General features: G+C 39.7%; 1 protein-coding gene and 1 long non-coding RNA gene across 6 annotated transcripts in view; one reads left to right on the forward strand and one right to left on the reverse strand.

Annotated features, from left to right (window-relative positions):
• The window catches only part of LOC118147822 (uncharacterized), a 37,642-nt gene extending 35,034 nt beyond the window's left edge, over positions 1 to 2,608 (reverse strand). Inside the window, exon 1 of the long non-coding RNA XR_004734425.3 lies at positions 2,489 to 2,608. This is a non-coding gene — a long non-coding RNA (uncharacterized LOC118147822). The remainder of the gene's footprint in view (positions 1 to 2,488) is intronic.
• A 101-nt stretch (positions 2,609 to 2,709) lies between these two features.
• ABHD5 (abhydrolase domain containing 5, lysophosphatidic acid acyltransferase) overlaps positions 2,710 to 26,612 on the forward strand; it is a 29,515-nt gene continuing 5,612 nt past the window's right edge. For 4 of the 5 annotated variants that reach the window (XR_013527251.1, XM_002758257.7, XM_035275012.3 and 1 more), the window contains exons 1-4: positions 2,710 to 2,810; positions 10,714 to 10,799; positions 13,985 to 14,357; positions 24,018 to 24,172. Coding sequence is in view for 4 of the 5 variants with exons in the window: in XM_002758257.7 (XP_002758303.5) it covers positions 2,764 to 2,810; positions 10,714 to 10,799; positions 13,985 to 14,357; positions 24,018 to 24,172 (661 nt within the window). In the remaining variant the exon portion in view is untranslated. Of the gene's footprint in view, positions 3,254 to 10,713; positions 10,800 to 13,984; positions 14,358 to 24,017; positions 24,173 to 26,612 lie in introns of all 5 variants that reach the window. The other variant, XM_035275011.3, reaches the window with a different exon arrangement.

Genomic DNA, 26,612 nt, shown 5'->3' on the forward strand with positions numbered 1-26,612 from the left:
GGGTCAGGGGGTAGTAAGCAGATTATGACAGAAGCAGAAGGAGCAGGTTGGGGGGGGTTCATAATAACAAAATTCTATTTAAAGTTGTTTTTCACTGAGGATGTAGGGTGCAGTTACACAGTTGCAGGTACAGGATGTATGGGCCAGTGGGCCCTGTTTCTCAGAAAATTGGTTACAAAGATGCCAGGTGTCTCAGACTACAAAGTTCTCGGAACAGAATGCCCTACATAGCTCAGGGTTGGCAGGAGCTGGCAGGATTGTTTAAAATGTATTCACCACAGCCAAGCTAGGATATTTCAGCAGAGGATCAGTTTCTGCAAACACACTACAAGTGTCTGGCAACACTATCGTGGAGGCTAAAGTAACTCCATCTTGGATGCTAATCCACCACATTGATTTCTGAGTAACCCCAGTTTTGGGAAGGCCTCCAAGTTTTCTACTTTATCTATCATTCCTTGTATAAGAGCATGTGACAGGCTGTTCTTTGTTATGAAGAAGTATGGCTTGGTGCAGTGGCTTATGCCTATAATCCTAGCACTTTGGGAAGCTAAGGCAGGCGGATCATTTGAGGTCAGGAGTTCTAGACCAGCCTGGCCAACATGGTAAAATCCTGTCTCTACTAAAACTACAGAAAATTAGCCAGGCATGGTGGCTGTAATCCCAGCTACTCGGGAGGCTGAGGCAGGATAATTTCTTGAACGTGAGAGGCAGAGTTTTCAGTGAGCCAAGATTGAGCAACTGCACTCCAGCCTGAAACTCCATCAAAAAGAAAAAAAGAAAAAAGAAATACTTGGGACTGGGTAATTTTATAAAGAAAAGTTTTTTTCTTTTCTTTTCTTTTTTTTTTTTTTTTTAAGAGACAGGGTTTCACCATCTTGGCCAGGCTGATCTCAAACTCCTGACCTCATGATCCACCCATCTCAGCCTCCCAAAGTGCTGGGATTACAGGTGTGAGCCACCACGCCTGGCCTGAAAAGAAGTTTAATTGGCTTATGGTTCTGCAGGCTATATAGGAATCATGGTGCTGGTACCCGCTTGGCTTCTGGGAAGGCTTCAGGGAGCATTTGCCCTCATGGCTGAGGGCAAAGCAGGAACAGGCATCTTATATGGCTATAGTAGGAGCAAGAGAGTGAGGGGTAGGTACCACACACTCTTAAACAACCAGATCTCACGAGAGAAATCTTCTTACTATTGCAAGGACATCATTAAGGGGATAGTGCTAAACCATTCATGAGAAATTCATCCCCAGGATCTAATCACCACCCATCAAATCCCACCCCCAACACTAGAGATCACAATTCAACATGAGATTTAGAGAGGACAACATCCAAATTATATCAGAGCACATACTTACTTACCTGCTGTTAGGTCAAAACAACCTTGGTCTGCACGAGTAACAGCACAGAGATTTACCTGTCCTGCTGCTGTCCAAGACCATGCTTCTGTCCGTAAGTTCCCTAATAAATCACCTTTTACTGACAAGTTGGATTTGTCTGTCTCATTCTTTAGTTTCTCAGCTCCTTCTGCATTTGGAGGTCACTTTGCATATATGGCCCTTTCATGAAACAACCATTAATTCCTGTAAAAATGTTTTTTATATGTTCTGGTCTTCCCTAAAATATTTTATGAATTGGATCAAACACAATAAAAAATTGATTAGTTATTACAATGCCTAAGAATTTATGCGTGGCTTTCCCCTCTCTAAATTACAGAAGACACTATCCCTGTCCCAGAGGGCCTTCTTGTGTAGCTGGAAAGATACTCAATAATGTTTATTAAAATGCTATAACAATTACACAAGGCTAAGAATCTGAGTGCTATATGAGTGATAAAGACAGATTTAGACCAGTGCTCAGAGGAGAGAAAAAGGGAGGAGAGTCAGGGACGGAGAGCAATGAACTGTGTCTAAAATAAAGGTTAATGTATTAGTGTAGGATTTATCAAAACAGGAGGCGTATTTCAATCCATTGTTTCCAAGCACCTAGAACAGAGTGGGTCCATAGTAGACACACATCAAACACAAATGGATGAGTAGTGGTGCGTGGTAAAACTAAAAAGCAGGCTGTACCTGATGGCTAAAAGACTTGAAAACAGGTCAAGAAATGGTGCCATTAAGGTTAGTCATCTTCCCTCAATAACTCTAAGTACCTAAACGCCGACTCTTTTCACCCTCCAGGCATCTAGAGAGCTGGGTGGGAGAGAAGTTGCTGGTTTTGGCCACTACTGTAACCCCAGCACCGAGAGCAGTGCTCAAATGATTGAAGGCTCCTGTGAGTCGCCCTCTCCCCTTGGCCCCGCCACCCGCGGGAAAGGGCTGGCGAGGGGTCACACAGCATCTCGATTACGGCATTTCATTCGCCACGGCACCATCTATCGGGCTCTAGCTAGGCTCTTCCAGGACTGGGCGCGCCTCGGTCCCCAGGGTGCCACCTGACAGCCAACACCGACCGGATGATGCATGAATACAGTCATTATTAAAATTAGCTACCTCCTATCTCTGTCGGGTGAGTCTCGCCAGTCCCTCTCGACTGACTGCCCGGCCCAGCGCACACACCCGGGCGCAACAGGCAGAAAGACGCTGCTGGGGGTAGGGGAGGCATGGCCAGACAGGCGCAGGCGCAGGCGTGCCGCCGGGCCATGCGAGTGCGAGGACGACGCATGCGCGGGCATCGGAGCCGCCTTAAGAGGGGCGGCGGCCCGGGACAGCCCAGTTGGCCTGTCAGCCGGCTTCGAGGCTCTCCCGGCGCTTGCGCGGCGGGGGCTATGGCGGCGGAGGAGGAGGAGGTGGACTCTGCAGACACCGGAGAACGGTAAGCGCAGCCGGCAGGGGGCAGGGGGGCTTCGTGTGTCTCCGGCGCGCGTCCTCCGCGCGGGCCGGGTTCGGGCCCAGCGGGCAGCACGAAGGACTCGCCGCCCGCCTGGCGACGACCGGCCGCTTCCTCCACCCGCCCCGGCAAGAGCCCGCGCGGCGCCCAGAGGCGTCCCGGCGCCGCTCTACCCAGGGCAGGCTCCCGTCAGCGCCAGGGCCCCGAGATATCTGAGCCGGACTCTGGCCGCGCGGGGAGGCCACCTTGACCCCGCGCGGAGTGTCCTCCCGGTTATTGTGTCAGCCGCCCCGGCTCGGGCTCTGCCAAGGGACCCGGCCTGCTCCTATGCGGCCGGCGGGCGGTGCCCGGCCGACCCTGCACTTGACTGCGAGGGGCGGGAAATGGCCGGGTCACTCTATCCGCCTCCCAGCGCGGCTTCTGTCTAGGTACTACCTGTGCTCTGTCCAGCCTTGGCCGCTGGGCTATCCTTCCAGAAGCCGGAGGAAGGGGCGGCGCTTCTTTGGGGGAGGATTAGACGGAGGCCCGAATTCGCTTGGCGAGCGGCGGGAGGGCGGGGGTGCCGGGAAGGAGGGAGGGGGAGAAGGAGTTAGGGAAGTAGGTGTATGGCTGTGGGTTCAGATGCTTCATAGAAACAAAATTAGCCCTTAAGATAGAGATACCAGGTTCAAATGTGGTAATTCATCTTTCGGATGAAGGTCTTTATCTTCAAAGCTCCACTGTCCCTTATTTGTTTGCGCGTCTGGGATTATTCTGGTTTTACTGGAGAAGGCACTTGCATGTGCCTTAGAGGAACACACATAACATATAGGAAACTGGAAGTTGCAGGGCAGATGTCTAATGTGAAACTTCTTGATGTACAGGTATAGTGAGTTTATTCTTTTCTACACCTAAATGACTTCTTGCACTTGTTAGTAGAAGAATAGTAGTTAAGGAGTGGAATAATTAAATTGTTTTGAAGATTATTGCCTTGTTTCTCAAGGCCTGTCATTTATATTGAAAGTAAACTTCTACACTTCCCCCATATATATTCAAGTTCTCGATACCGATTCTGCTTCAGACGTCTGGAGAAATTTGCCTAGGAAACATAACCTAAATGATAGACTATGAAATACCATGAAGACAGGGATATTTGGAAAGATGTATGGGGAAAACTTGTGAAATATTAGAAACAAAGTTATTCTCTTGAGTTTTGTTTATTTGATGAATGACTCCACTGTTGAGGTTTGTGGATGAACTTCCTGTTGAATGTTAGGTGGACGCAGTAGGAACCTAATTGGTAGGTTGTGTTCTCATCTGGTTTGTCACAACATTTTTGACTCTTGACACTACTTTCAGGTGGACTCTTTGGTTTTGGTGTTGTGGGGCCTGAGAGTCCAGGACACAACCTGAAAGGGTTTTCTGGCTTTGATTGATGGTTGGAGGTCACTGGAAGTAGATGATTAAAAAAATCCTTAGCAGCTGATCAGCCATAGTTTCTAGACAGAGAAACTATTCTTGGCAATACGCTTTAGCAGTGTCCAGCGACTATACTGGTATGTCCTGAATGTCCCAAGCAGGCAAGCAGAGAAGGTTAAGCCTCTGCCCCTCCTGGGTGTTCCCCAGAAGTAATCCTGTTAATTCTAAGGTTGACCCTGTGTGCTGGGTATTATTGTTCCCATTTTGCAGTTGAAACTGCCTCTGGAAACGCTTTAACAGCTTGCCAGCAAGTAGTAGGGCTGGATTGGAACCCTTTGAGGTGTCTGGATTTAATCTGAGGTGCTTTTTCCTGTATCTCTGCTGCCTGTCACTGGAATTGGGACTCCTGTGGGATGTTTGGCTCTTGTTTTGAATACAATTCCCTACCCTTAAGACATTTGACGTTTAGATAGGGAGATAACATTAACAAAGGAAAGTTATAAAATGGTCACCTGATGGCTTTTTGGAGAATATGATTCTTGTCTTTTACTTTGTAGCACTTAGTGAAGATCCGCATCCTGGGGATCCATTTTGCTTTCAATATCCAACCTCTTTCAGTTGCAGTACCGTTGAGAAAGCTAAATGTAATGAGAGTAGGGTAGACTTCTGTGAATTGCTTTAAGTTGTCCTAGAGAATGATTAAGTGTCAGTTGAGAGAAAGCTGTCACAGAATTGCCCATTTGCAGGGTAGACCATAAAAGAGGTGATTTGCGATTGTATGCTGGAGTTGATTTGTACCAACAAGACATTGCTGTGTTTTCAGGAATTTTGCCAACTGTTGGCAGCTTGAAATTGGCCATGGTGGGAGTATTTACACGATGGAAATAATCAAATGCTATAAATAAGGTATAAATAAGGGATTTTTCTCTCCCCTCCCAGCTTCAGTCTGTTTGCCAGCTCCTCTCTGGGTTTACATTAGAATGTGAATGTAGGTCTTTGCCTTGGAGATAGGAGAGTGGATTTCTCTATCTAATCTTTTTAAAAACTGGCAAGTTATGTGCCTTTCTCTCTGCTCCCTTCTTTCCTTCCCAAATCATTGCCACCTCATCTTTAAAAAATCACAGAACTTTTCACTGCCACATTCCAATGGCCTTCTAGTTTTTTCAGCTCTTCTTGGGTCCTTTTTGGTGTTTGTTACTGTAATGATAGCTACTACTTTTTGAAACTCTTATTAAACGTTCTAGGTCTTAATTACATTTTGCCTTTTATCTTAACTTACCTGAGACCTCTCTCTCTTTTTTTCATTCTCTAAATGTAGTCATTTTCCAAGATTGTCATCATCCTTGTTTTTATGTTTTGTCTTGTTTACGCAAACTTCTTAAACTATTTTGTCTATGGAGATGACTCAGATCTCATTCTTCTTCTGGAGCCCGCTTCTGTACTCTGATGTTTCTAATGGTCAGATGTTTATGTCTGATTCCTCAAAATTTAATGTGTCCAGACTATGACCTTATTTTCTACCGTCCTGCTCCTAAACGATATAAAAAGCTCAGTTCTTCCTCTTGAAACATTATATTGGCTTAAGCATTGCCTTGACTGATTGTTAGATTATTAGTCTAATCTCATGTTTCTGTAATTCCCACTCCTGATTGTGAGTGATTAAAAAAGTCATGTGGAGAAATGATTTTATTAAAACTGATTGTTCAGTTTGAGACCTAAAATTTTTAGTTTTAGTCCCTTTATCATTTTGTGAATGAACTTATTTTAGAACTGATGCAAAGAAATGTCACTGACTTGTTAAGTAGAGTACACATGTGGCTTCTTCAAGTATGTTCGATAATGAGGTCATATAAGTGATTCTAAAATGGTTTGTTTACTGTGTGAAGGAAGGTTAGGAAACGGGGGAGATAAGTGTTACCAGCATGTGGCTTGTCTAAAACACTTATACTACAACTCTGAGTCTTTAAAAGTTACAGGTTAGGAGCTGGTGGCAGGGGTCGGCAACTAAAAGACTGTTATTAATGTGTTAACATATATTGGAGGGCCTGTGTTGTCATTGATCTAATGGTGATAATTTGAATCACTTAAATATCATTTATCTAAAATAAAATGGCATGATAGTCACTTAAATTGTAACTGTATGAGACCATATTCTTTTTTTTTTTTAAGAGACAGGTTCTTGCTCTGTTGCCCATGCTGGAGTGCAGTGGCACAATCATAGCTTACTGCAGCCTCAACCTCCTGGGCTCAAGCAATCCTCCCACCTCAGCAACTTGCCCCTCACACCCCATTCTCTCCCAGGATGCTGGGACTACAGGCATATGCCAGGCATCTGGTCTTGACCTCCTGACTGAGCTCAAGCAATCCTCCTGCCTCAGCCTCCCAAATATTCTTTTTGTCGTTTTTCTTTCTCTTTCCCAAGAATAGGATTTAAAAAGTCAATTCACAAGAAAGGGCTTTATTTACCCAAGTGTTACAATTCCCAATTTGGAAATTTTTAGTCTTTAGTTGAGGAAGTATTTCAGATAAATATAAATGTAAATATATATACATATTCATACCTCTAATTAATTTGGATATTTATAATAAAAATCAAAGCCTCATGGCTTCTTTAAATGAGGTAGAATACTGTGCTTAGGTTAGTTTATCAAGAGCAATAATAATTTTATATGATTTTTTTCTCTTAACTGTACCAGAATAGGAATGGAGGCCATTTTAAACAAAGTTGAATGTAGTGAAATCCTCTTTACTTATAACCTAATTAGAAATGTTATTTAAGTGGCCAAAACTGTGTGGAAACTGGCCAGATTTCTGCATATTTTCTTCAGAATACTTTGAAACCTCTTTCACTGTTTCATAATATTTATAGATTATGCAATTCAGGTTTAGTAATGCTATAGATAGTCAGATATATTAAATAACAAAACAGAGATTACCAGGAAACTTACATGTTGATGATGTGGAGTACAGTATGATGTAATTTTTTTTTTTAAAGATTAGGTAAGAAGTTAAGGAGAAAAGTGTTGTCAGTCTCTTGCTCAGGATACTTAGAATCAGATTCTTAGATAAATATACTCTGTTAATATGTTAAGCACATCTTACCTGGCTTTCCTTAGAATTGCCACCTCCGATGTGATCTTTTAAAATGTTTCTTACTCAAAAGTCTCACTATAAAGATTCTCAGTTTGCACTACAGTGGTTATAAAACATGAATCATTTTATTTTTTTGTTTTTAATTCTGTGATTAGATGCTTTAGGGCTTATATCTTTTGCCTCACTAATAAGGTAAGTGCCCAACTGACGGGGCTCTGTAGAAAACTTTCTGGCTTGCATTGGTAAGCTTTCCCTATGTCATAGATGCTTACTATTAGAAAGCTATAGTCCCTGTGGTGAGTGGCTTTTCTTTGTATTACAGTTGACACTTTGGTCACTGTTGAATTTAGACCTCAGTGATAGATGATAGTGTTTATTGCTTATCTCCTTAAATAAAATAGAGAAGTTAGGTTTTGCTTGTCTATTTTTTTCCAAAGCTATGAGGAAGAGGCATTGAATCTAATTTACTGTTTTATAGGTGGGCTGTGTGAATTTATTTTTTGCCTTGAATTTTTGTGACCTCAGCTTGTGTGAAAGCTGACAAGCTGCAGTCCTGTGTCCTTAGTTCCAGTTTTCTATATATTAAACCTAGGAATGCTGAACAACACTGAATGGCATAGGATACACTGGGGAAGGGGCAAAGGGCCTTTTTATTTACCCCAAAGACAAGAGATAGAGTTGGATGAGTAAGTTTTAGAGGGTTGAAGCAATAGAGATTGCAAGGTAAGGTATGGGACCTTTGAACAAACAGGAATCAACTAAAGGATGGAAAAAAATAGGCCCTAGCTTTTTACTCATTGGAAATGTTCCATGGAGACTATTGTATACATAACACAATCCTGTAGAGTGTCTCTAAGAAAGAAGTAGAAGATAGTTTCTGTAAAACATTTAATCATCTGGTTAAAGTAAAACTGGATAGAAACATTGTCAGGGCTTAGGGGAAGAGTGCTATCTTTACAATTCCATTAAGAGTGAAAATATCTTGCTATGTTTTGTTAAATATGTATTTTTCTGTTTAAATATACTTTAGAAAAAAAAAACTCACTTTAAAGAAATCACCGTTTTGATGAAAATGCTTCTGTGAAAACCTGAAGAGAGTTGGTGCCTATTCTTATGGTTGAAGATCTCTGCTTTTTAATGTAATGCACTAAGCTTACAAACATGAAAACATGTTTTGCCCCTTCTCTGAGTTGAGCTGGTCACTAGGAGGTAAATCCATGGACAGACAGTCCTACTGTATGAAAGTTGGTTTTGTGGAAAGTGGTAAGTTGGTGGAGATAGGCATGATTCTTCCATTACAGGCTGATATGTAACTTTATAAACTCTGGTGCTTTGTACATAGTAGGTATTCAGAGTCTGAATTATTTTATGAATGTCATTTTTTTAAAAAAAAAGATGAAACAAAGAATACATTTGTGTTTTATTTGTCTGTAATATCAGTTGGAGCAATAGTATAGTTCATTTCACTGTAATTTTTTTTTTAATTGACCTCTGATTCTCTGTGGCAAATAATTGTGATGTGGTTTGAGGGATGTTTGTTTAAGTCAGTGGATGAAGTTGAGTTGTAAGTAATTTCTTGTTGGTACTACTTCATATTTTTATGGTTAAATATAGACCTAATTCCTGGTCAAGGACAAAAGAGTTTTATGTTAATGATAGTTTATTATTTTTAACCTCTAAAAATCATAAGATTCTTTTATTTTAATGGCCTGTGTATTAGTCCATTCTCATGCTGATATAAAAAACTACCTGAGACTTGGTAATTTATAAGAGCTATGCAAAGCCATAAAGACACATAATCCTGTGAAAATTTGAGAGCTATGAGGTACTAGAAAAAGTACAATGTATAAAAGAAAAGATGGGATGGAGGTAGGCTGTGGATGGATTGCAAAGTACCTTCTGTGCAGGTCTGAGAAAATAAAGACTTTATCCAGTAGGTAATGGGCAACTCTTCAGACATTTTAAGGAAAGTAGTCATTTGAGAAGAAAGCACTTTGGAATGCTCAGAATCAAACTCAAATCTCTACTTGTGTCATTAACTTACTAGTTGTATACTCTTGGACTTGATGCTTAACATTTCAGAGCTTCAATTTTTACATCTATGAAAAGGGGATAATTTGGACTGAGAATACCCTGGATTATGGAGTGACTTAATCATTCAGCAAACATTATTTATTGAGCACCTGTTATACATAATATCCAGATAAATTCTATAGGGAAGGGATATATTGTAGGATGAACCTACAAAGGTTAGAAAAGCTGGATGTTGAATCACAACGCTTCCAAAACTTAGCCATTTTCCTACTCACACCTCTTGTGTTGTCTATCATTATAGTGGTACCCTAAGACAGAAGCCTGGGAACTCTTATTATACCTTTTTTATATCCAACCAATTATCAAATCCAACCTGTTTTCCTTTTAAATATTCTTTGACCACATCTTCTTGTCTCTATCCCTATTGCCAAAGCCTTGGTTTGAGCCCTTACCTCTCATCTGGACTCTGCTCTAGTTCACTTTTTTAATTCATTTGTTTTTCATCAGAAAGTTCTCATTTTAAATAATATCAGCCATGTGCTGAGCCCTTGCTGTCAAATGACTGCTGAGGCCCTACATTATTATAATAAGCTTTTGGTTTGTGGCTGCAAGGCCAGGAGTTGAAGGCTCACCCTCTCCTTTGTTGGCTACAAGCAAAGTATGTCAGTTCCAGCCTCCCCATGCCTTTCCTCACTGGTTGCCTCAGATCTGCATCTTTGTTCTTTCTTGTGCTGTCTTCTGACAGATGCTTTGGTCATTCTATTCATCTACTGTTTGCTGAAATCCAAAGCTTTTTATATTTCTATTAACAGTTAACCAGGTCACCCTAAGCAGAGTGTACACAGGCCAGACCCCCACATTTGTGTTAGGGATATGTGACTACTCTTACAAGATTTGAAGCCTTTTTTCCCACAAAAAAGATTTTAATAAGGTGTCTCTTTTCTCAACCCCCATAGAGGTACCTTTTATATTCACTTTGAAACTATCATTCAAATAAGTCTACTCATGGCTTTAACTTTTTCACACTTCTACCCCAATAAGATCCTGTCTTGCAGTGCGGGGGTTGCGGTTTTTGTTTTCTTATTCTGCCCATTTTATCCTTTTTGTTTATTTGGAATCTGACTATCTATGAAGATAAGATGGACTTTGAGATCTACTTGTAAGTACACAGGCTGAAGTTGAATATCTGTATCCCAGTACTTACCACCATGCTATGTACATAATAGGTCACTTTTGTCACACATAGCTTCACCATCACACAGGTAATTTTTTTCCTGTGCTGCTTTTCTTCTGAGCATGTGACAATTGGGAGTTGAGAATAGCATAAACTCATCTCTTTGTATTTTGTTTTTTTGTGCTCTAGGTTAGGATGGCTAACTGGTTGGCTTCCCACATGGTGCCCTACGTCTACACTACACCTTAAAGAAGCTGAAGAGAAGATGTTAAAATGTAAGGCTTTCTTCTTGTAAGTTACAATGAACTGTGTACTAAGATAGGTCTAATATATCTCATTGCCCTGAAACTGGAGATAAGATTCTGTGGTGTGTTTATTGTTTGCAGTAGAACTTTTTTCCTTTTCCATGTCATTAGCAAGTACAGAAATGTTAGGGGCTGGTGGTTAGGAGTTCTAAAACGTTTTGGTCTTGGGCCCCTGTTATACTTTTAAATTAGTAAGGACCCCAAGGAGCTTTGTTTATGGGCTATCAATATTAATCATTTCTAATTCAATTAAAAGTTAAAATTGAATAATAAAAAATGTTAATTTATTAATTTATTTAAAAATAATAGTAACAAACCCATTACAGGTTAAAATAAATAATGTTTGCACCAAAAAAAACACACAAAAAAATACTTCCAAAAAAATCATAATGAGAAGAGTAACCTTGTTTATATGTTTACAAATCTCTTTAATGTCTAGTTTGACTTAAGGCTGCTAGGTTGTCATATCTGCTTCTGCTTTCAGTCTGATGGGTAATCACATAGGTGACTTGTAGAAAACTCTACTATATACTACTTAGTAGAGAATGAGAGTGAAAACAACAAAGTCTTAGTATTATAAATGTTATGATGAAAATGGTTTTGACTTCCTGGATCTCCTCAAAGTCTCAGGGATCCTCCCCCCCGCCCCCAACTACGCTTGAGACTATGCTTTGAGAACAGGTTCTAGGTGTTTCAGAGCAAGCAGCCTGTATGGTGGGAGAAATACTAAACTGGACCCAGGTAACTTGGTCTAGGCCCAGATCTGCCACTGGTGGTTATAAGATTTTAGACAAGTCACTTTGCTCAGCTTCTCATTTCTTGTGAAATGAAGGGATAGGATGGTCCTTAGAATTTCTTCTAGTTCTAGCATTCTAGGATTCTGTATTTATAGTGGTATGGAAGCCTTTTTTGTTTCCTTCTTATGAGCACTGAAATTTATCCAAACTTGTACCATCAGGACATTCCAAGGTATCTGTGGGTATAGTTCTAAGCAGTGGTATTTATTGTGCAATTTGATTCTGCTGATACTATTTAAGGGAGTGGATTCAGTAGTGCAGTTCATATTCATGTGTTATTTTGTATGTATGTGCAGATGTTTGTCCATGCCTGTTTTTCTTTTTTTTGAGACAGAGTTTCGTTTTTGTTACCCAGGCTGGAATGCAATGGGGCAATCTCGTCTCACCGCAACCTCTGCCTCCTGGGTTCAAGCAATTCTCTTGCCTCAGCCTCTCGAGTAGCTGGGACTACAGGCATGTGCCACCACACCCAGCTACTTTTTATATTTTTAATAGAGATGGGGTTTCACCATGTTGACCAGGATGGTCTCAGTCTCTTGACCTCGTGATCCACCCGCCTCGGCCTCCCAAAGTGCTAGGATTGTAGGCATGGGCCACCGTGCCCGGCCCCATGCCTGTTTTTCATTCTCTTTACCACTAATAAATTTGTTTGTGCATTTTAATGATTCAGGAATAAGTGACCATAACTGGATATATCCTTAGGAAGGGATAGTTAGCCATCTTACATGGATTTTTTTTTTTTTTTTTCGAGTTGGAGTCTTGCTCTGTCACTGAAGCTGGAGTGCAGTGGCATGATCTCGGCTCACTGCAACCTCTGCCTTCCGGGTTCAAGTGATTCTCCTGCCTCAGCTTCTCAGGTAGCTGGGATTACAGGCACCCGCCACCATGCCCAGCAAATTTTTGTATTTTTAGTAGAGACAAGGTTTCACCATGTTGGCCTGACCTCAGGTGATCCACTCGCCTTAGCCTCCCAAAGTGCAGAGATTACAGGCGTGAGCTACCGTGCCCGGTCGTTACCTAGATTTTAACAAGAGAATTAACTTCTATTCTATATACTTCGGTAAACTTGCTCTCTACAAAACTGAGAAAGTTTTCATTGTGATTTACTAAAATAAAAAAATTCTTACCAGAAGATAAAAAGGAATGCTAGAGTCTCGATTCATACATTTAACAAGCATGTTGATTCCCTACCTTGTGGTTCTAGGGATTCAAATAGGAGTGTGAATTAGTCTCTGCTTTAGTGTCAGACATGAAAGTAAGCTACTAATTTGGTGGGATGAATTCTGTAATAGATGTTACAGATGGTTTTTATGGGAATATACAGATGTATGTATTCAAAATGCTGAAGTGGTTTGGCTTGGCACATAAGCCAAAGTATCCCCTTTTCTAAACTAGTGGCATTTTCCCCAACTTGAGGGCATGTGCTCTGTTTAATATTCTGAATGAATGTTAGGTTTCTTCTTTGCTGCCACTTTGTGGATACAAAACCTGAGATTATTTCTTTGGTTATAAGGCAGAAACTCCTGTTTCTCCAATGTTTTGTCTACCACATATGAATATGCATAAATAATTAAGGGGTATATCTAAAGTGCAGCATTCAGTTAATAATTAAATAGAAATTAAATTTAGTTTCATTTTTAAGTTATGTTTTGGAGTGTTTAAATTATTTAGTCCCACAGCATTGAAGGTAAAAAAGAGTTTTGATCTATAAAATTGTGATTATTTGCTTTTCCTGGGAGATTGCTAGAGTCGGACTCAAATTACGAAGTGTGTCATGCTGAGGAGTTCCTACAATAGTCTGTCAACTTTTTTTTTTTACTAAACTTTGAAATGACTTAAGATTTCACTTATGTGTTTAATATAGATACCATTAATCCATCCCTAAATTCACGATTACTTTTTAAGGAAAAATAATGACTTTGAGTCCAACTTCAACTCAAAGTTAACAAAAGAATACCACCTTGAAATTGTGGAACATTTGCATATTCTACAAATTGTCTGTAAAGCTAGAGACCTTAAAATAATGGATTCAGTAACCACTAAGTTCCTCTCCACTTCTAGGAGTATAATACCCTTATTTGATAGATGTGGAAAGAAGTCAAAAGGTAATATGACTTGCCAAAGACCTTGACCACAGGTTACTTGAGGCTTGTCTGAGGTAGGTCCTCCCCCTTAGGTATAAAACACGGTCATTTAGAATTATTTACTTCAATAAAATATGTGCATTTTAAAAATAGCTGACAATAAAGGCTAAAATCATGAGATTGGATACTTGATGGTTTGTAATATTTGGTTGCTCTGATAATACTTCTCAGAAGTAATAAAATGAAACAGAATTTCTCTTTTATTTTTTATTAGGTGTCCCTTGCACATACAAAAAGGAACCTGTTTGTATATCTAATGGAAATAAAATATGGACACTGAAGTTCTCTCATAATATTTCAAATAAGACTCCACTTGTCCTTCTCCATGGTTTTGGAGGAGGTCTTGGGCTTTGGGCATTGAATTTTGGAGATCTTTGCACCAACAGACCTGTCTATGCTTTTGACCTATTGGGTTTTGGACGAAGTAGTAGACCCAGGTTTGACAGTGACGCAGAAGAAGTGGAGAATCAGTTTGTGGAATCCATTGAAGAGTGGAGATGTGCCCTAAGATTGGACAAAATGATCTTGCTTGGGCACAACCTAGGTGGATTCTTGGCTGCTGCTTACTCGCTGAAGTACCCATCAAGGTAAGTGACGGTGACAGAAGAGAGGGATTATAACTGTGCTTCCTAGTACCAGACTCTAGTTCCCATCTTTGGTGGTTGTTAGTGTCTGAGCCTTACAAGACAGACGTTCTCTTAAAGGACCCTGTAGACCAAACCACAACTGATGACCAATATAGTAGCCGACATAATGATGTCAGATCTTCCTATTACACATGCTACACGTTAATAGGCTTGGGAAAGGACTTTCTATTTGTTAAGCTTAGAATTGTAGAAACTTTAATGTATAATTTTAAGCCACAAGTAAAAATAATTTATTATAACTATCATTAAACCTGTGGATCCAGCAGGCTTTGGCTAATGTTTTCTAAGTTATAGTAAACTGTAAGGGGAAACCAGAAGGTTAGAAAATCTAGCACTAGGTGCTAGTGCTAGCTTTATGACTTAGAGCAAATCACTTACCCTCTAACCTTTAGTTTTCTTTTATCTAAACTATAGAAAATATAACTTCATAGTATATATCCCAGGGTTTTTTATTACACCATGCCCTAACCTTTCTCATTATAAAACGTAGAATTAATGAGAATTTGCTTCAAAGTCTTTCCAGCATCATCTTCTTTCTTTATCTTTTATTTTTTCTTCCAAGTGACGCAATCTCGCCTATCACCCAGGCTGGAGTGCAGTGGCATGATCTCGGCTCACTGCAACCTCCACCTCCCGGGCCCAACCTCAGCCTCCCGAGTAGATGGGACTATAGGTTCATGCCACCACACACAGCTAATTTTTGTATTTTTAGTAGAGATGGGGTTTTGCCATGTTGTTCAAGCTTATCTCGAACTCCTAAGCTCAGGTGATCCACCCGCCTTGGCCTCTCAAAGTGCTGAGATTACAGGCGTGAGCCACTGTACCCAGCCTCTTTACTTTATTTTTAAATGCTATTTTCTATTATTTATGTTACTACTCTGAGAGAAGGGCACATTTAACTGCTGAGAAAATAGGAGAAAAATTCGTCTTTGTTTTGCTCATCTTTTGGAAAGAAATAACAAAGGAAAACGGCATTTTTGTGTTGCCAATGTGTTTTTCCATTGGACTAATTTTTAAATCCAAAATTACAACTGATTTTTACTTTGAGGTCTGTAAGTGAGACATGGGATGATGGTAATTTCAGAGTGCCTGTATGTACCTATAAGATCGTCCCATGGTGTAACTCTAGGTGTGTGTTCAACACAGAATTTGATGTGAGAAGCAGCAGCTCTGTGTACCTGAGGTTCTCTTGCTCTGGAACAGCCACTTTTTCTCTATACAGTCTTTATCTAAACTTTAGCATTTACACCTGATTTTTCTGATCTCATAGTCCTATATGTGCTAGACAGTAACAGTCCTGTCAACTGGCTGACCTGTTTCTTTAAAAAGAAACCCAAATTTTCTTCTCCTGGTTGGCATTTTGGGGTTACTTTCTTTTATTGTGTCCTACTCTTAGTGACAAACACCTATCTGTATTTATGGTGAAAGGAGAAGGAAGTAGATGCTTTTCTGGTACAGTCAACAGGGCTATTTGTGGGAGTTGAAATTCCTTTGTTTTTTATCATGTTTATTGCGTCTGTGTCTGTCTTGTATTTATTCGCTAGTGATGTGACATTGGAACTCTGCAGGATAGACTTTGGTCCTTAAGCAGTTAGTCTTAGAATCCTAACCCTTCATAGCTCTCTACCGATAAGGTCAGTTGGTAAGAGTTTCATTTGCAATTGTGAACTTCTCTAAAGAAATAGGGTGGCTTCAGGGATTCAGAAGGGAATCAACACTCTAAAAACATCTATAAAAGAGAATAGCAAAAGGTATCTAAAAACAAAGCTAGTGATTGGTTTTTAAATGTTTGCATCTAATGCTAGAAACAAAACTAGCGTACTGTGTCAGGACCAAGAATAATAAGTAGTAGCAGTAGATGGATAAGAGAATGCTTGAAATAATTAGCCTGTCTAAATTTGGCTGGTTGCCAACAAAATTTTGAACTGTACAGAGTGTGTTTAATATTCAAGCTTATGTTCTTTGCAGCATAAAACTTAAATTATTAAATACAGGTTAACTTCAAAAAAATGATGTTTTCTGGATTTGCAAATATATCAAATTGTGATTATGTCCAGTCAGTCAGAACACCATGGTTGTCACATAATGGCTGCCTAGTAAATGTTTCTTGAATAGTTGATTTTGCAAAAGAGAATTATAAGCTAAGTTCACCTTTTAGCTTACAATTGTATGTTCTTTTCTCTGTTCTTTTTCCATTTTGCATAGAAGTATCAAGAGAGAGGAGCTGGTCATATCTTACCTTTCTAATTTATTTTTGGGAAAAAATTAGTTTCAGATATGCAAGCATAAGCAGGCAGATATTTCAATTTTATGCCTTTTGCTTAGTTAATCTACATCTTAAGTTATTATATCATAAAAACAACTTACAGTGGAAATGAAGAGATCATTCTATATGTATGTGTGAGAGAAAGATATTAGTGAGGGTGTTTCTTCTAATATTTACATATATATATAACATATGAATATTTTACAGAATTAAACAAATTGACCAGCCATTTAAACCAACAACTTTAGTTTAGAAGTGTATTAAATCTACTAAATCAAAGTAAAATTTTATAGTTTATTTTTTTCTTCCCGTTCTAATAGACCAGATAATACCCCATTGTAGCACATAACATAGGAAGACCAAAATTAACAATCTCATGGGCTTCCCCTTCTCCCTAGCTTTTTTCCTTCATTGCTTTTCAGGATGACTTCCCTGGAAGCACTTCTCTTTAAATGGAGAGGACAGGGAAAAATGAGCATCTCTTGTGTTTTCTGCAAGGTGCATCATCTCCTTTGGTACCCTTGGGTCTTGCTATCCACATGTATATTCATATTACGAATAATGTTGCTTATGTTTGTTAATTTTTTACTTAAAAGGAATTTTTTTCTGCTTAATCCTGGTTGGGCAAATTTGTACAAATTTGCATAGATGATCTAATAGTTAATAGTTCAGTAGACTCACAGATCTAAACATTAAACAGGATTAAGCAGGATTGAGTACTATAAGTGTTCACCATTATAGCAAACTTCATATTAAGTGAGGTTTAGTGTTTGGTGTTTCTTAAAGTTGGCATTCCCACTAAGCAGATGGGATAGTTGTCAGGGTTGCCTTCTGTGTGATCTGGAATGTTTCACCTGAGCTAGAGAAGCTTCTTTGCAGCACACACACATTTTCTCTAGTGCAATAGAGCAATCCACTTGTTATCAACAAGCAGGTACTGAACTGACTAGTCAGTGCCTCATCCAGCTTGTTTTTGATCCAGTAGCATTTTTATTATGCTGTCATGAGATTGAAATGAATCTTTGAATTTCAGAAAGACTTTCAGTGGGTGGGAGAGGTGCGGTGAGAGGAGGGAAAAAGTGGTCTGGAGATCAAGTGAAATTCAGATCATTGCTTACACTCACTGTGCCTCTTTTGTCTCTCTCTTTTCGATAATGGACTTTGAGAATGTTACCTTTCTTTTTCTCTTAGAGATGGAGTCTTACTCTGTTGCACAGTCTGGAGTGCAATGGCACAATCATGGCTCACTGCAGCCTTGACCTCCTAGGCTCAGTAATCCTCCCATGTAGCTAGTACTAGGTGTGCCACCATACCTGGGCAACTTTTAAAATTTTGTGTAGAGCTGGGGGTCTCACTGTGTTGCCCAGGCTGGCGTCAAATTCCTGGCCTCAGATGATCCTCCTGCTTCCAGAATTGCTGGGATGAGCCACTGCACCTGACTGAGAATGTTACCTTTTCCTTTACTTCCTCAGGTGTTGCAAATATAATTTTTATTTTTTTCTTTTAAGTAAAATGACGGCTCCTTACTTCAGTTTTATGCATGGAGGGAAAAAACACAAAAACAATGTTTTTTTATTTGTTGAGACTTAGTGTTCTCTCTCATACCCATTTCAGTCCTTGTCTTTTATGGGCAGCTGCATTTTTCCATTTGTTACTTTTATAGGACAGTTGAGGAGAAGAATGAAAATGTCTAGTTTAATGTACCTGTTTAAGAAGGATTCTTACTCTAAAGAACAAATAAAAGCTGATCAATTTTTGCCAACTTTTGGTACATTAGGTCAGTGTGGGTGGATCATTTCTGTGAGCAGCAAAGTGCTGCTGTCCAAAAAGGTCATTTTATAGCCTGACTTGTGGCAGTGATTCCATATTTTCATCAGAACTTGATACTGATTAAAAACTGAATATTAAACAATTGTGATACTTTATGTAAAAGTACCTGGATGATTCTTCCATTGAAATATTGGTGGTGAATGAAATACTCTTAATATTGTATTCCAGTAGGTTTGTTGTATTCGAATAATGCTGAGTGACTTTGCGTTTTGAGCCATTTTGTTTTAATCCTCTTCTTTACAAAGAAAATGTCTAAAGAGGCAGCTCAGCTCCGGTCACATTATAAATTTAAGCAGTTCTTTTAAAAACAGATGGTATTAACACACCTTAATTAAAATAATGACCCTGTGCTTCATCATGTTCTTTGTTCATTTGTCATATATATGCCTGGTATAACCTTTGTGCTGGACTCAGTGGTGGGCAGTAGACAGCAAAGCTAGAATCCCTTTGTGTATAAGGCTTTCAGTGTATTGGGGGAAGGTACACAAATTAAATAACCACACAAGTAGCATGACAGTTGTGTCAAATGCTGTAGCAGAAAGGTGGGTGGTGAACTCCCGAGAACTCTTGATGAGAACCTGACCTAGTCTTGGGGTCTAATATGGTACCTAAAGAAGTGTAGCTTGGGCTGAGGTCTCAAAAGGGAATAGCAGGTAACAGAAGTGCATTCTAGGCAGTGGGACAGAAATTGTGAAGGCCCTATGCTAGGCAGATGCTGGGGCCATTCTGGAAGGGCATATGGCTGGTGGGCAGAGAAGTTATGAACTGATTAGTAAATGACTCTAAATGAGGGCATATCCCCCATGCTTCTTCCCAAAAAATAACTTTAGTTCATCTCAGTTCTCTTGCCACAATAGTTAGATATGCCATCTATAATATCTTTAGTAGATTAATGTGTAGGATCACTCACTGTGTGAGATATCTTGGGCTACCATTCTGTAAAACCTTCTGTTCATAAGGAAGTCATAAGGAAGACTAAAGTAGCAGTAATAGCCATGTATACTGTTACTTTTCTTTCATGTCTGCCCAGTTTTTGTTTTTCTTTTTTTTTTTTTTTTTCAAGGCAAAGTCTTGCTCTGCAGCCCAGAGCTGTAGTGTAGTGGCATGATCGTGACTCACTGCAACCTCCACCTTCCGGGTTTAAGTGATTCTCTTGCCTCAGCCTCCCTAGTAGCTGGGATTACAGGGGCCTGCCATCATACCTGGTTAATTTTATATTGTTGGTAGAGATGGAGTTCCGCCATGTTGGCCAGGCTGGTCTCGAACTCCTGACCTCAAGTGATCCACCCTCCTCAGCCTCCCAGAGTGCTGGGATTACAGGCATAAGCCACCTGCACCCGGCCCAATTTTCTCTTTTAATTTTCCTTTCCTTCTGGCCCCTGCTGCCCAGGACCCCATACAAACACTGTGTTTTGAAGATATTTGTTATAAACTAAGGAAAACGAGATTCTAGTAATTTTAACTTAGAAAGTGTTTAGCAAAGAGATCTATTCCAAGTAGGATAGGTTATGACTAGTCTTTATTTCTCTTGTAAAAGGTTTTTAGATAATTTTATCTTGAACACTTTTCTTTTGCCTGGCTCTGTCTTCTGATTGTACAGAACTGACCTGAGCAATTTTTGTTGCCCCCCTGCTGTTCTAGGAAAAGCTATTCTACTTGAAGTTGGAGGTATTTAGTTTGTTGTTCTCTGGCCCTTCCCTTTTCTCCCTCCAGTGGCTTGGAGCCAATGGGAAATACCTTGGGCTAACTTCATTTTGCAAATGCCTCCTTTGTGCATTGACTAGAATTCTTTCTGATCATTTTAAGACTCCCTTATACATTTTGATTCTAGGTCTGATTTTCCTGAGACATTGTCTCCCTCTGTTGCCCAGGCTGGAGTGCAGTGTCACGATCTCGGCTCACTGCAACCTCTGTCTCCTGAGTTCAAGTGATTCTCATGCCTCAGCCTTCTGAGTAGTTGGGATTACAGGGTGCACCACCACACCCGGCTGATTTTTTGTATTTTTAGTAGAGACAGAGTTTCAACATATTGGCCGGGCTCATCTCAAACTCCTGGCCTCAAGTGATCCACTTGCCTCAGCCTCCCAAAGTGTTGGGTTTACAGGTGTGAACCACCACGCCTGGTCTGATGGTTGTTCTTATTGCAGTATTTCTGACTGGTGGCTGTCTGTAAATCCCATTGAAGGTCAGGCTTACCTACCCTTGTTAGCATTTAGACCAAGTGAAATCAGGTCCCAGTGTGTTGGTGCAGGTGTTGTCCACTGCTTTGCCCCTAAGGATATAATCTGCTCACCATCTTCAAACTCAAGGCCAATTCTAATGACTAACATTAAGAAGAATGCCTTTTTATATTTCAAAACTGATGGGTTGTTCTGTTGTTCTTGTTCTGCTGGTTCTTTGTTTTTCCTGTGGTTTAAACCAGCCTCTGATTCTTGACAAGGATGACTCACATGTGCTGTCTGGTTGGACCCATTCTTTACCCTAGATGTGAACAATCCCAGCAGGGAACTCTCTCTGGAATATTAAAGAGTAGGGTTTAGATAAATTATAATAGTTCAGATGTACATTAAAACCAGTAACTCCTATCAAGTGAGGAGATAATACTTTTACTAGAAGAGGAGGTTAGAAGATAGCCTGGGACCTTGGTCTGGGTGCAGCATTATACTAACCAGTGATCAGGCTCTTCTGAAGAATAAAAGCCTGTCTTTCCATCTTCCCTGGAATTAATTCTACTCTTGTAGTCTTCCTATTCACCCTACTATAACTAGCTTACATTTACTGAATACTTAGCATTTGATAGCCACCAACCGGAGTGCTTTGCATGGTTTATCTTATTTAAAATCTTTACGACCAAAAATAAGGAAAATTATTTTCTGGGGTCTTTACATGTAGTAGAAGCAGATGATATATAACTACAGTTAACTACAGTTTAGATTTTTCAAGTTTTAAAAAACTGTGTTCAAACTTTTTTGACTATGGCCCTTCTGTATTGTTTGGAATAGAAAAATGCAAGTCTATCACCCCACAAAACTTGTTTCAGACACCCACACATACATATATTAATACAATTTTTTGGCCAATATTCAATGCTTATGATTTATTTTTCTATTCCAAACAATATAATTTTATTTAAAAAAAAAACTAGACTGGTTCTTGACCATCTAAATGGATTTTATTACCCAATAATGAGATTAATAAATAGCAATGATGTTCTGATGTTATCTAGAAATAGTCAGCTGGATATGCTTATGCTATGATTATGCTTTATAAAATTTGTATATCCTTAATAGATTAGGACCAAAAGAAAATGTAGAAAAGCATTTTAACCCAAATGTTTACCAAGCATCCTTCGTGTGCTGAGCATCATGCTAGGTTATGAAAACATAGAATTGAGCAATTGTAGGGACAGTTTACTCCTTTTCAAAAAGAAACAAAAGAGGTCATCTACCTTAGTATCTATACTTTGCATAATTTGTTAAACTGGCATTTTCACCTAGGGATGAAATTTTGAAGATCATATTTTAAAGGCAAGCCAAAAGTAAGGCAAAAACAGTCACTTACCTAGAGATAGATGAGACTCTGTCAAGTTTTTCTTTGTCCTCCTTGTTTTTGAGTTAGCGGGTCGGAAAGAGCCTAGAGCAGACAGAGCAAGATTCATTAACAAATTTATGACAAAAATTTAACACTTGTTTAGGGTAGGGTATGTTTTAATAAAGAGTTCATTTTTCTCTTTAGGAGGTAAGTCAGTGAAAAATAGTGGTCGTTTCTTAACATGAATCTTTGCTGCTTTCAACTAGGTGTCTGTCTTGTTAGTTCCACTCATACTTCTGTTAAGCCTCTCCCTTCCCCTTCCCCAGATCTTATTGTGGGCTGTAATAGAAAGAATTCATTAGGTGGTCAAAATATAAGAGATAGTTTTTGCCATTAAAAAACAAAGCAAAACACTCATTTCCAACCTCTTTCTGATACGCAATTAGAAAATATTCTCATATGAAATTTTTAGACTGTGAAGGTACACTTCATAATTATATGAAACTCATTTATCACGTATCTTCATACATCTTTATATTCTACCATGTTCTCAATGCTATGAAATCTAGAATATAATATTAGGACTAGCCTTGAGAGTTGGTAAAGGTTAATTTTTACCTTTACTAATATGTCTATCTTATGTTGATTAGCCTGTTTAGAAAATTGCTTATCGGCATCTGTTAGCATGCTGGAGTAGAGAAATGTGGGTTTCAGCCTTAGTTCTACATGAACTAATGTTATATACCAGAGCAGGTCACGTAGTATATCTTAGCTTCCTTCTGGTCTGAGATGAAAGATTGGACCCAGTATTCTCCAAGGGATCATAGAGCTCTGTGCTCTAAAGCTTTCTGTCTTAAAAAAAAAAAGCAATCAGAGTATGGACCTGTTACTAACTCATTATGTATACTGACAATAATTGAATAGATTTTATATGAGGAATAATACCATCTGTGCCCATGTTTTTGTTTCTTTGCCTTTCTGTTTCAGTTATAACTTAGGAAAGGACTTTAGAATCATTGTCAGTTTATCCTTGGGAGATTTTTTGGCTGGCATTTCTTGGCTGGTTTGGTTACAGCTGAACATTGTTTTGTATCAGAAGGATCTTTGTACTTCGTTTAGAATCTTTATGATGTATAAAGCATGATGCAGCTACGTGGAAGTACTGCTGATAGTTCCGGTTTTTCTTCAATGGGAAGAAGTTTCATAAGATGGAAATATTAGAATTATTAACAATATGAAATAATTTTATATGAAGTGGTACTGAAGATTTTCTATCTCTTGGTCAATGAAGGAGAAAATTGGGAAAGTATTGGAAACAGAATCTAATGTCAGTATAGCGTGTTATCATGGGTAAGGTAGACAGACATGTTCCTTTTCAACATTTCTAGAATCCAAAAATAGGGAGTGTTTTCAGTCCATATTACATTATCTTTATGTTTATGAAAAGTTCATTTAAAGCACTTTTGAACCCACTTTAAGTCCTTAACTTCTCTTAAATTTTTAGGATGTTTGATTCATGGGAGATGATGGTTGTTGGTATATGAGGCTATTTTATAAGAATGCCTATAATCCCAGCTACTCGGGAGGCTGAGGCGGGAGAATTGCTTGAACCCAGGAGGCGGAGGTCGCGGTGAGCCGAGATTGCGCCATTGCACTCCAGCCTGGGTAACAAGAGTGAAACGCCGTCTCAAAAAAAATAAATACATAAAAATAAAAGAATGTGATACTGATCTTAGCCGTTTTTGCTTTGTCAACCTTGACATACACAGAATCTTTGGATTTTTCTGAGTGGCTAGTGATCTACATAAGTTTACACAGAATAAGAGCATGATATGACTCTTTAGCCACTAGTCTTTAACATGAAGGTTTTTGAAGGTGGTTTGCTCTACCTTTATTTTATAAATCATGTTAGCTCTTTATAGTCTTAGGGTGGTTTTACCAAATGAACTTAAATTTCTTCTTTCCCCCAACAGGGTTAATCATCTCATTTTAGTGGAGCCTTGGGGTTTCCCTGAACGACCAGACCTTGCTAATCAAGACAGACCAATTCCAGTTTGGATCAGAGCCTTGGGAGCAATATTGACTCCTTTTAACCCTTTAGCTGGCCTAAGGATTGCAGGACCCTTTGGTGAGTGCTTATGTCCTAAGAAAGTAAAATGTTTATAGATTATCAGTGGAGGAGTATTCACTATCATTAGTCAAAATCTTAAAAACAAACAAGCCTGAACCCTTTTTATCCTCTTCCTTTAATAAGTACCATGTCTTGCACAAAGAGGAATACAACTAGGCTTTTTTCCTCAAAGGGGAGTCTTTATATTGAAATAAGTAATTAGTAAAGCGAGAAGGAGGGGAATGCTGAGGATGCCGTTAGTCAGTCCTGAATACTCTGAGAAAAGCCAGGCAAGCAGAGTGTTTTGGGGAGTATATAAGAAGCTCTGCTAGCCCAGGGCCTGGGAGAAGTGTAGCATGTTACCCTGTTGGTGAGCATTGGAGAGCATTTGGCCAATTGATGATACCATTTGGGAGATCCCCTGGGGATAAAAGATACCACCACACTCACAGATTTCCCTTATCCAGAATGTTGGAAAGATAAAGGTATTTTTTCCACAACGTTTTGGAGACTCCTGATACATATTTCTGGTCATATTTTGAGGTACCCGTGTTTAGTTCCTGATTGACTTTTATTTCACTCTCAGCTGCTCTGCCTTAGCCCTATAGCCATGGGAATTTTCTTCCCTCACTGTCACAGATAATGATGGTTCGACCCTCGGCCTTTCTCCCATACAACTTGTATGAGTTTGGAGTACTTTTAGTTGTAAGTAATTGAATACCCAGTGGCTTAAATTTAAGGCCTTTTATTATTTCCCTAATAAGCAATCTGGAAATAGGTTTTAGCACTTGTTCTAGTTGTTTGCTCATTGGTGTTAAAGTTTGGGTCTGTGTCTGTGATTTTCTTGACCTTTTTTCTCACGGGGTTTGATGCCTGCCATGGCATTAAGCACCATCTCACAAAACAGCACCCTGAGCAAAAAGAAAGAAAAGCATGGAAAATGGTCCTTCTCTCCATAATGCTTTGTCAGGGAAGAAAGTTCTCCCTGGAAGGCCCCAGCCGACCTCCCATTGTGTCTCTCTCCACTCCTAGTCCTTCCACCAGCAAAGAAAAATTTTCTATGACTGACCAGTCATGATTTGTTCCCAGGGCCTGCTTTCCTGGGCACATTGCTGCCTAATTGATACTATAGAAAAGATGGGTTCTAGCTAGGTGCCATGGCTCATACCTGTAATCCCAGCACTTTGGGAGGATGGGGTTGGCAGATCACTTGAGGCCAGGGTTCAAGACTAGCCTGGCTAACGTGGCAAACCCCATCTCTACTAAAAATATAAAACGATTAGCTAGGCGTGGTGGCACACACCTGTAATCGCAGCTATTCGGGAGGCTGAGGCATGAGAATTGCTCAAACCCGGGAGGTGGAGGTTATGGTGAGTTGAGAGCATGCCACTATACTCCAGCCTGGGCAACAGAGCAAGACCCTGTCTCAGAAAAAAAAAAAAAGATGGATTCTGTTAGCAAGAAAGAGAAGAGGCATGGGGGTGTGGATGAGGGTATGGGATTAACTATCATGCAGGTGACTACAAATGCTGTTCCCCTTTGCCCAGCCCTGACCCCTTTTGGTCCTAGTGCCTTCTCTTTGGATTGGGAGAGCAGTGGAACTGCAGGACTTAGAGGAGGGTAGGGGGGTTGAATTGGTGACCACACTTTACTCCCTCAGTACTCTTACAGATGGCACATTTTGCCATCTGCAGTCTTGAAGCCCTCCCCAGTAGAGCCACTCCTTATGTGCCTGGTCCTCTTCTGGTAAACTACTTAAGAGCTTCATTTAGTCTTTATAGTCCTGAAATATAAATGGATTTTACTAGATCACAGGTACACAAATAACAATTATGGGAAAAGTAAAGTATGAAGAGAAGTTAGGAGACAGTGATGGGCAAGGGAGGATACCGAGGAGAGGCTCTTTAAAGCCATGCCCTCAGCCTCCCATTATTGCTTGCACTTGGGCGTGGGGTGGTGATACAGAATCAGCTCATGACAGAATTTCTTGGTGGAGCTGTATAATTCCTCAGAGATGGGATTAAAGGGCAAGTAGAGAAGTAAAGGCTTGCTGGAGTCATGGGGTAGTGGCAGCAGAAAGGGACGCCATTCAGTCTCTGGGGCCTCAGAATGAAAAATTGTGACTAGAAGAAAGCTTCTGTTCTTCATCCTCTTTCCCTTGGGGGCTTTGCCCTGGACTTTTTCTAGAGTGGGGTTGTGGGTGTCACCATGGATGACCTTAGCAGGGAGTCTTGCTAGTGTCCCAGGAAGAAACTGAATGTATTTTCATACAGAACAATTTACATATTACCAATTTACTTCATTTAGATGCTAATGTGTTATAATTACAGAAGAAATACAAGTTAATACATTAATTTTATGTATGAGCTACTCATTGGCCTTCTAACTTAAATGTTTTTGAGGCCCTAAAGCATATCTGTAAGTCAAAATACAATACTCTTTAATTTTTATATTAATA

Source organism: Callithrix jacchus, chromosome 15, assembly GCF_049354715.1.
Source record: "Callithrix jacchus isolate 240 chromosome 15, calJac240_pri, whole genome shotgun sequence".
Taxonomy (NCBI): Eukaryota; Metazoa; Chordata; class Mammalia; order Primates; family Cebidae; genus Callithrix; species Callithrix jacchus.